The sequence below is a fragment of the Rutilus rutilus genome (genome assembly GCF_951802725.1).
Source record: "Rutilus rutilus genome assembly, chromosome: 14".
Lineage (NCBI taxonomy): Eukaryota > Metazoa > Chordata > Actinopteri > Cypriniformes > Leuciscidae > Rutilus > Rutilus rutilus.
In genome coordinates this window covers 26,326,055-26,336,496 of record NC_140219.1, presented here as the reverse complement: position 1 = coordinate 26,336,496, position 10,442 = coordinate 26,326,055, and the positions used below count along the sequence as shown (strand labels likewise).

The 10,442-nt window shown below is 37.3% G+C and overlaps 1 protein-coding gene across 1 annotated transcript in view; it reads left to right on the top strand.

Annotated features, from left to right (window-relative positions):
* The window catches only part of aff2 (AF4/FMR2 family, member 2), a 229,127-nt gene that overhangs the window by 139,539 nt on the left and 79,146 nt on the right, over positions 1-10,442 (top strand). Inside the window, exons 5-7 of the mRNA XM_084429451.1 lie at positions 6,755-6,841; positions 8,896-8,929; positions 9,089-9,143. Coding sequence (XP_084285577.1) covers positions 6,755-6,841; positions 8,896-8,929; positions 9,089-9,143 — 176 coding nt within the window. The remainder of the gene's footprint in view (positions 1-6,754; positions 6,842-8,895; positions 8,930-9,088; positions 9,144-10,442) is intronic.

The window sequence follows — 10,442 nt, the reverse complement described above, 5'->3', positions numbered from 1 at the left end:
TACACTCCAGAGAATATTTTATACATTAAGTGTATGTGCTATGATGCATTCTGAAAATATTTGTATACATTCTAAAGCATCATTTATTATATCTCTTTATGTGTATTTGTACCCACAGTTACATAAATAATACAAATGCATAACTCTTATTTATACTCTGAGTCTGTATAATGCATTGTAAACCGTGTTATCACATAGCACATGGAATTTGGTTATGATATTGAATTTAAACGTCTCGTTCTGGATCTTTTTTTTGTGATGTTAAGACATGATGCCACAGATATCAGTGTAAGTGAGGTGAAGTGAACTGACTCTGTTACCACATCCTGTGTTGTGTCTGTGAAGATCGAGGCAGAAGATGTTGCCAGGGCAACCCAGAGTACATGTGTCTGTTGAAGTGCATGGTGGGTTTACTTTACTCAGAGGAACTGCTGTAGTCCCTCACACTTCAGCTGCACTTATATTGACTCACGTGTGACTCATGAATGAGGACGTGTTTTGCTTCAGTCTCTAAAGGATTCAGTCCGCATGCCGCCTTATCCATGACATGGGAAAATCCAATGGTGATGACATAAAGAATAATTGCTAGATAATAGAGGGGAATTAAAATAATGTAATTAATATTTTCAAATAGTTACATAACTAATAATCTCTTTTGTTTGGAAATACAGTACTGAATTTTCCACAGCATTTAAAGGAATTTTTAATGACAAGTCTGTCATCATTTACTCACTCTCAAGTTGTTTCAAACCTGTATGAGTTTTTTTCCTCTGCTTAACACAAAAGAACATATTTTGAATAATGTCAGTAACCAAACAGTTGATGGACCCCATTGACTTCCATAGTATTTTTCTTTTCCAAAATTGATTGTAAAAATGTAGTAATCTGTACTATTCACATACTGTACTATGCCTTTGTTACTCTAATGGGCCTTTCACACAGGACGCGGTATGCGTGGCGCTGCGCTATCAAACCCATTCATCTCAATGGCTTGCGCCGCGCAAGGACGTTTTGTTGCTGCGTCGACCAAAGCGCAAGCGCAGCGGTGCGCATCATTGGCGTGCTCACGCGTCAAAGTTCAAAATAGTTAAACTTTTGCCGCTGCGCTCTGTGACGATTACCAGCGCGGCCAATAGAATCGGGGGATCCAAACAAGCACGGAAATTAAAATGGATGAACGGCTAGTACTGTGTTTGTCAGAATTTCCTGAGCTGTACGATACAAGTTTGAGATCGTATAGGGACATCGTCAGGAAAGCTGTGTCATGGAGACATATCTCCATTCAAGTTGGCATGTCAGGTGTGTAAATCAGATAGCTTGTTGTAGATATGCAATATGGGCGATCACCTGGTGATCTGTCTATACGTTATTAGATATAACTGTTATACATAGAACGTATGCACGGGCAGTATGTGTTAAAAGCCTTTTTTCCTCCTGAACTGTAAAGTAAATTATATTAAGACATCGTATGGTATGAACAATCGTCTCATAAGCCCCTTAACACGGATAAAGTGACCCGGGATTTGACCCGGGTTCGTTTGATTTTGGTTCATTCACACTGCCAGTGATTTGCCGGAATCAGAGAGTGCGTTCACACACAACCCGTAAAAATCCCGTAAATATACATGACAGACGTGACATGTAATAATGTCTCAGCAGCGTCTTCAGTTTGCTTATGAGCTGCGATTTCTCTCTTGAGAAACCACGCTTGTGCATTTTTTGCTCTGATTCGATCATAAACTTGCGCATTACGTACCGTTTCACAGCTGGCGAACGATCCCGGCTTCAGCGTCATCACTACGACACGGCATTATTACGGCTTTTGTTCACACAGCGCGCGTTCCGGGACTGAACACGGCAATGTTACTAGGTCCCCAACCCGACATCAATCCCGGGTCATGTTTGCGTTCACACAGAAGGCGTTCTGGCAATTTGCCGGCAATTTCCCGGGTTCAAAGCGCTGTGTGAAAGGGGCTATAGACAGAAAGATTTACATTAATAAATGTAATATTGCGTCATAGCGCAGCGCAAATCGCGTTGTATCTGAAGGGCAACGCTGAATCCAGCGGCAAGCGCCGCGCATACCGCGTCCTGTGTGAAAGGCCCATGACTCAAGGTAAAATTGACTGATTGATTGACAAAGTAAGATTAATTGGAAATGTCCACTCATTTCCTCCACTTCTGCAGTTATCTTTCTCCTTAGTTGCAGTAACTCATTTTTTCCAAAAATCATCTTGAATGTAGAATTGTCAATACATCTGAAAATGTTTGAGATAACATCACATAATCTTCATAAATTGGTGTTGATTTCCTAAAATGGTTTTGTTTGAAGTCACCATTATGGTGATTAGTGTTATTTTGGTTGAGCAGTTGGAACTTCATTTATAATTCTCCTCCTATTGATGCAGCGATGCAAAAAGAAATGTAAGTTATTTGTGGTTTCAGAGGAAGAGAAATGACAAATAGGTTGCCTTTAATAGGTTGGTTAGGTTCTAACTAGATTATTGTCTAGTCTACTTTTCATGTAGACTTATGATCTATTAAAACTGCATTGCCACTAATGCCATAAACACATTACTATTGTGAAACATCAAACATCGGGGGGATGATAAATTCCCCCTGTAGTTGTGACAATATCTTGCAATCGGCCTTGCTTGAGTCACACACAGACATTCAGCATGCAAAACACAACAATTGTAACAAACTTATTTTGATAAGATCTGCCAATTACAAAATAATTGTATTTATTCATTGTTGTGCTAATACTGACACCAGACAGCAAATAAAATTGGCAAATAAAGGCAAAAAAATAGTAAAACAAAGCAATTGCTTAATTTATTCATGCTGCAATGCACTCTGGGAGTCTGTTAGACTCTCAGCTAAATCTGAGTAGCTATATAAGGCAAGAGTAAATCCAAAGCAAATTATCAAGTACTCTCTACAGTTGTTTTTTTAGTCAGGATTTTTTGTATAGTATAATTTAGTCAGTATAATTACTATTCCTATTTCACATTGTTTTGTTTTTTAAGGCAAACACTGGTTTGCATGTTTTTTTTTTATAATTTTTTTTATGGAAGGCAGTGTGGGCTGCCTCATTTTATACACTGTAAAAACTGTCCTACCAGGTAACCTAAAAAAACTAAATGTAAAATGTACCTGTATGCAGCAACATCTAATTTGGTTCAGTTAAAAAAATCACTTGAGTAAGCATGCAATATATTAAATATTACTGTCATAGTCTAAATAGTAGCCTCCTTGTCAAAAAAAGTAAGCATGGGCCAGGACGGTCAACTCGTCGATTAGTGAAGCTGAGTAGTTGATTTATTCAGATTTTTGTTTTAGCTTTAATATTTTTGTCAGCTGCACTTTAAAGGTAATGGATTCAGAGAGGGAGGCGGGATGTTAGCATGCTGAGAGCGTGTGGCGCTTGTGTACTGTCAGCACCGTAACATCTCTCAGAGAAGTCGCATCTCTAAATTCATCTCCTTTAAAGCATCAACCCTGCAGCCATCAAAGCGTCACCTTTTTAACAAATCCGACGCATTCAACAATACATTTCAAGACAGTTAGAATGGGACTTAAAATAACCTGCCGTGAGCAGTGTTTCTGTTATTATGCAGAACAAGTCTCAGTTTTCATTTTGAACTATGAAAGCTTTGTGCAATAAAAAGTTATAGTTATTTAGCCTACATTTTTATTGAATATATGTCATTTACTCTATTATCGGGTAGAGCAGTTTATTAAAAAAATGTATGTAAATTAATGGACGTATGTACTGTAAAGTGTAGAATTGATTTTTAGACAGTGTGTTAAGTTATAGTTCAGCTTTTTAAAAACACATCTTAAGACCTCTACCGTTCTCTTCTTTTGAACAAAGTGCATAGGCCTACACTATTTGTCCGAAATTAAATACTTCCCTCTTATATAGTAGACGAAAAACAGTAAAAGAGTTGTATGCCCAAATAAATAGGGCCAGATTTACTAACAGCTTGCGCCAGCGCAAACCCTCTTTTGACGTTAAAAACTACCGTCAGGATTCACTAAAGACACGCAGTGAAAAATTAGCGCTGAAAAGTCGCGGACAGTGTTATTTTTGACCTTATTGCATATGCATTTGTAGGAGTTTCCCTTTCAGACGCAACATTTATGGGAGAAGAGTATTTAAATGAATCACGCAGGGTGATTTACTAAGGTTTGCGCTAGTCAATTTACTGGGTTTTGTGCCATTATTTACTGGCCCAAAAAAAGCACGTCTTAAACCAGACACTAATTCGCGCTGCTCTTGGTAGATTGTGTTGGTCATAATGGAAATGATCTGGCTGCATCTGTGTTTGTCATCAGTAGATCACGCGCAGAACTTTCCACTCCCATTGGCTCTTTTTTTGGAATTATGCTCTCACGATAATTTGCCCTGTTTAGTAAATCTGACCCATAGTATTCGAAAAACATACCTACTACTTCCAGCGAGGTCACGTGACAGTAACAACATGGTGGATATAAGTCCATAAGCCAATCATTCTACCTTTATTTAAACCATAGAACATACTTTTTTAACGGTCGCAAAGTAAATTCAAATTCAAATGTAGTACCTACTCAGACAATATGCGATTTCGGGATGCAGCAATTATGAAAATTCTAAATCTTGCACACCACTACACTACACTACCGTTCAAAAGTTTGTTTATGTATTTGAAGTCTCTTATGCTCACCAAGGCTGTGTTTATTCAATCAAAAATACTAAATATTTTACAAATATATTATTACAATTTAAAATAAAATTTATATTTTTACAATTTTCAAATGTAACTCATTCCTGTGATGTCAAAGCTGAATTTTCAGCATCATTACCCCAGTCTTCAGTGTCCTGCGTATTTCGATTTTATGATGAATAGAAAGTTCAAAAGAACAGCATTTTCAATTTTATTTTTATGTTTTTATTGCAACAGAGTAAAAGTTTTTGATTTTATTTTTATTACTTCCTAAATAAATAGTAAAAACCTTGTTGACAAGACTAGATCAACACCCCTTAAACTATGTTCAAATGCAGTTGCACAAACCCCTGTTCTTCTGAAAGACAGTAGAAAGGCCCATCAGCCCTTTATCTCCTGTTCTCAAAGAGGTGAAGTGATTTTCCATGGAGAAAAAGTCTAAGCCATCAACACGTACTCCAAAGAGCAAAAAATCCTGCTCCAGGCTCATGCACACATAACTTAAGGGTCATAAAACATCTTGAACAGAGCCAGGTTGAACAGATTTGCAGCTGTAGTTGTATGCAGCTGGATTTTAGATTGGCTGTGAATATCTTAATGACAAATGTGCTGCAGCAATGATTATAAACTGGATTAAAATCAGGTTTTTTTTTTTTTTTTTTGTGGGTTTTTTTTTTTTTATATGTAAACAATGTCAGACTTTATACAGTGGATCCTGAGCAGATCATGAATGTTGGTGCAGCGTGTCACTTGACTGCGTGGAAATCAGATGAGAGCATGCAGACACACTTTAACCACTTAACACACAGTGTCATGTGTACTGAGATGTTCCCGTCTGTGCATAGAGTTGAAGTTTATGAATGTCTTTGCATTGGATATGTCCATGTAACAATGCATTAATGCTGCAGAAGCTTTTCTCAAAACTAATTTCCCTTTTCTGAGCCATTGCTGAAAGAACTTTAAATCAACTGGTGATTTTTAATACCTGTATGAAGTCAGTTCTCCTCAGGGTGAAAATAATCACATTAAATCATGGTTCACGAATGTTTGACAGTCAGAAAGTATCATAACACGTCTTTTTGTGAAATGTTATGTTTGAAAAGTGTACTTCCTTTCAAATAAATGTTACTTGAATTGATATCTTGCTATGTGATGCCAATACATTCATACATCTTAAGTATTTACTTGTAAGTACTTTTTGGGGCCTTTGTGATATTGCAAGTAAAGATAAAATTATGATAAAGAGGAAGGGAAAAACAGAAAAAAATTATTCGTATTTAGTATGTAAATCAAATGTAGCACTTTTCTAATATTTCTAAGAACACTGAAGGTTGTCTGAACGAAATGTTTCCCATGTGAACGCAGATATGTGTAGGATGTATAGCTGAGCTGTCCAAGAAGCACAACAGTCTCTGATACGGCCTGCTCGTGTTTGGATAACCTTGTTTGGCTCCAGGAGCAACGCTCCGTTGCTTTTAATAAATTTCATTTGCAACTCAAAGCTTCCACCGCCATGTCTCGCCCCCACTGAAGCTCGGAGAAATGAACGGATTTTGTGTGCGTTTTTCTGGAATGTAATAACACAGGTTTTCTTGGGAGAGAGTGTGCCATACTTGCCCTGGAGATTTCACGGTGTTCCTGCGTGTGATGTCGTTAGGCAAGATGGTAGTTTTCTTGGAAATCTGAATGAGCTAATAATAAATATAAGCTCTCTTCAGAGGGATTATCTGGGATAGTTTGCAATTGTCATTTTCGCTATCACTTCTGATAATTAAACAAGATATTTGTTTGTGTATTTGTGCTCTTATGATACCTTGATCGCTTTTCCAATTGGATACATGTTGATTATTGATCAATTTGATCTATCTATCTATCTATCTATCTATCTATCTATCTATCTATCTATCTATCTATCTATCTATCTATCTATCTATCTATCTATCTATCTATCTATCTATCTATCTATCTATCTATCTATCTATCTATCTATCTCTGTCTGTCATATCTATCATAACTAATATTGTGTTATTGTTGTTCTAATGTAGGAGATGACCCACTCCTGGCCTCCACCTCTCACTGCCATCCACACACCAGGCAAAGCTGAACAGACCAAGTTTCCCATCCCTTCAAAGGTGGGTTGTCTCTCTCTCTTTCTTTCTCTCTCTCGCTCTCTCTCTCTCGCTCTCTGTGCCTTTGAACTTTTTTATATAAATGGACCTCATCGTCAACATTACAGAGTATCATGACATCAAATGATATTGCTAATGATAGGTTTTAAAAGGCAAGCAGTTGATATTCTTCAATCTGGCTCTGGCTCCGTTCAAAAACAGTGAGCTGTCTACTGCCTCATTAGCCCTAGCTCATTGGAACGCTCTAAATAAGCAGCAACTTCCATGCCATCAGAGACTCGCACTTATGTTGTATTTTCAGTACAATTGGATGCTAGCATGTTGCTAAGCTAACAATGCAATACACTAACAAGCATAAAAATACAGCACACACAAACATAGGGTAAATAGTAGGGATGTCCTCAAAGCTGAATAACTTGTTCTGAAAGGCGCGGATAATGGCTTACAAACAAATTCTACAGAATTACGGGAAAAAGCAGACACATCACTCCTTGTTTTTGCTGGGTGAGCAGGGGATAGCATGATATTTTACATAAACCTCTGAAATTACTCTATAATAACTGTGAAGTGTATGAGTGTAAACTCTAGGTATGACACGGGCGCAAATAACTGCATTGTGTCTCTGAGAAATCAAATATTTCCAAGAGTAATATCAACTAAAATACTACATCATACACATTCTCTAATACTTGATATATGATAGGCTGCATGATAGGCCTGGATGTTTCTCTTGCTCACTCTCTCCCAGAGTTATTCTTTAGCCAGTAATATGTTCAGATTTGCATTTGCATGCATCGTAAAAGTTGTTTTAGCCATTTTCAACCCTGAATATGCCATGTTCTCTAATCAGCTATTTTATATTAAGTTTGACTCCTCTAATTTGAGGTTGTGGATGATTGTCCTGACATAACTTATTATTAAATTATTTAACATTTGGGGAACAGGAAAGGTCCACAAGCAGGGACTCGAACATGGGCCGCTACATTTTGAAGCACAGGGCTATATGGCTCTGACAATTATTGTTATACAAGTTATACAAGGAATATTTGTTAAATGAAAACTATAAAGGGAAAAAAAATACATTTAAAACTGGCGTCTCATGCAATTTTACGAACTTCCGGTTTATAGTTTAGGGTTTGAGACCTTTAGCTTTATCATGAGTTTAATTTTGCTCATTTAATACTTTGTAACATTCTTTCCCATGTCCTCACACAATCTTTATACTATGAGGAATTCTGATAAAATATCCCAAAACAAAAGTTATTCGTGTTTTCTGGTCCGACCAGACTTTGGGCTGTTGTCATAAAGTCCATGTATCACTCTTCACCTGATGTCATGTGACAGGCGTCCCGAGATGTTGGAAGGATAAGCGATGTCATTAGCATGATGTCAGAATGTATTTACCTCTCAGCTGTCTTGGCTTAAGCAAAGCGTGACCCATGTTGCTTCTGATATAACCTTGAGAACAAAAACTCTGTTCAGCCAGTCATTCTGCTGTCCATGTGTATTACAGAAAAGGTTAAACCATTTCATCACAAATCACAGTATCTTTACCTGTGAGAATAAACCTGCAGAGTTTGCGAATGATATTCCAAATTGAAAGATCAGGCCTGTTTAAGCTCTGGACTTCACACTCAAGTTTCCTTCAAATCCCATGATGCTCTTTTCTCTTTGCCATGGCGTCCGCTGTTTGTCTCTTAATAGGACATGGTCTGAATCTCATAAGTTGGCCTGGATGACACTGCTAATAATACGCTGACTCTATAAATCCTGATGTAATGTGCCATCAGCGGGCGCAGACGTCTCTCCACCGCACCGCTCAAGTGTGATTTGTGTGCCTGCTCTAATTGTATTAGTGTAAAATCAATTAAAGCTAACAGCAGAACTATTTCCCATCTGTGGCTGCTCCATGTGAGTTAATGCACAGAATGTGGCACTGATATATATTTTTTTTCCAGTCAGATGTTATTATCGTGCTTGATTTTATTATTAATTGTATTTATTTATTTATTTAAAAAAAAAATGTTTACAATATTTTTTAATTGTTTCTATTGCAGGATTCCCAGCATGTGACCTCAGGATTCAATGGAAGTAAGGAACATCTTGTTTCTACGTCACGTTTTAGCTCATGCTAAATTCATTGCCATGCAGTACTGAAAAAAAAAAAAGCCATAAACTTCAGATTTCCAATGACATGGAATGCTGTGTTATTGACATGACGTTAATATTTCCGTGAAATTCTTTTCGCAGAACGCTGCAATGTTCCTAGTAACAAGCCTGCAACCAAGTCGGTACCACAGAAGTCGTGAGTATTCATTTGATTAATTATTTGAGAGAGAGAGAGAGAGAGAGAGAGAGAGAGAGAGAGAGAGAGTGAGTGAGTATGTTCATAGTCTTTGCTTTGTTCCCCTGTAAAAACATTTCCCAGTGAAATACGTCTGTCCAATTCCCAGCTGAGGGGAAACGGCGGCCTTCACAAACAAACACTTCACTTTAACCCTTTCCTAGACTTTCTCAGACATGTTTAATGACACCTTATTCAATTTCTGTGATATGGCATTGACTGAAGAGGATACAAATGATTTACTACTTAACACAAGTCAACATTTTTGTCATGCAGTGTCAGTTTTGCCTCATTTTGTTCAGGCATCGCGAGTGGAACATTATACATTGCATTATTTGTGTTCATAGAAAAACAAATCTGCTGTTAAAGGAGAACTCCGGTCAATTTTAACATTGAGCTCATTTTTTTGTACATTTGAAGTGCTGTCAGTACAGAGAACAACGACAAAAATCGGTGTTGCCTACACCGTGTTATCCTCGTTTTAAAATTTGCACCCTGTTGACTTTAATGGGGCAAGTTTTAAACCTGCTTTTAGCCTCTTAACATCCTTGATGTGTCATTACAAGTGCACAGGTCATGTGAGTGATTCCTTCTGAGTGAACGCGGGTGAACCTGACTGCAGTAGATGTGAAAGAAATATATAAAAAATGATGTTTATTCAGCCAGCGCACATACCTGTATTTACATCCTGTTTTCGGTCGAAGTCCACAGTAATCGATTGTCGAGTTCACGCGCATAGGTTTAGTACCTATGATCACGCGACAACTCGACAACCCAGTGATTATTTTATTGTACATTTTTATTTTAGAATTAAGTTTCCTGTTCTGCAAAAATATTGAATAGGTACTGTATATTCAGAACTATAAAATCCTAAAAACAAAATAAAATTACTTGAGAAAGAAAAATGGCACGAGATATGAAGACAAAGAACATATCTTTGATATAACTTATCCATGTAAGTAAATGCTTTATGGCTAATTAGCGTAACAACTATTAGGTGTGTAGAGATTTAGTGAGGTTTGCACTTCGTTTGCATCTGCAGAAATTCCTTTGTGTTTATGTCAATAGGCATATTTATTACTCCAACTGTCTGAATTCTTGACACTTAGGTATTAGATTTCCAGTTGCAATTTCACTCTTTTCTCATCTTCTACCATTAAATTTAGTGTTTCAACATAACAGCCAAAATCATCAGGTACGTCAGAGAGTGAGCTGTAATTTTGTGACAGACATATCCTTTGAAAGTGGTAGGCATATGCG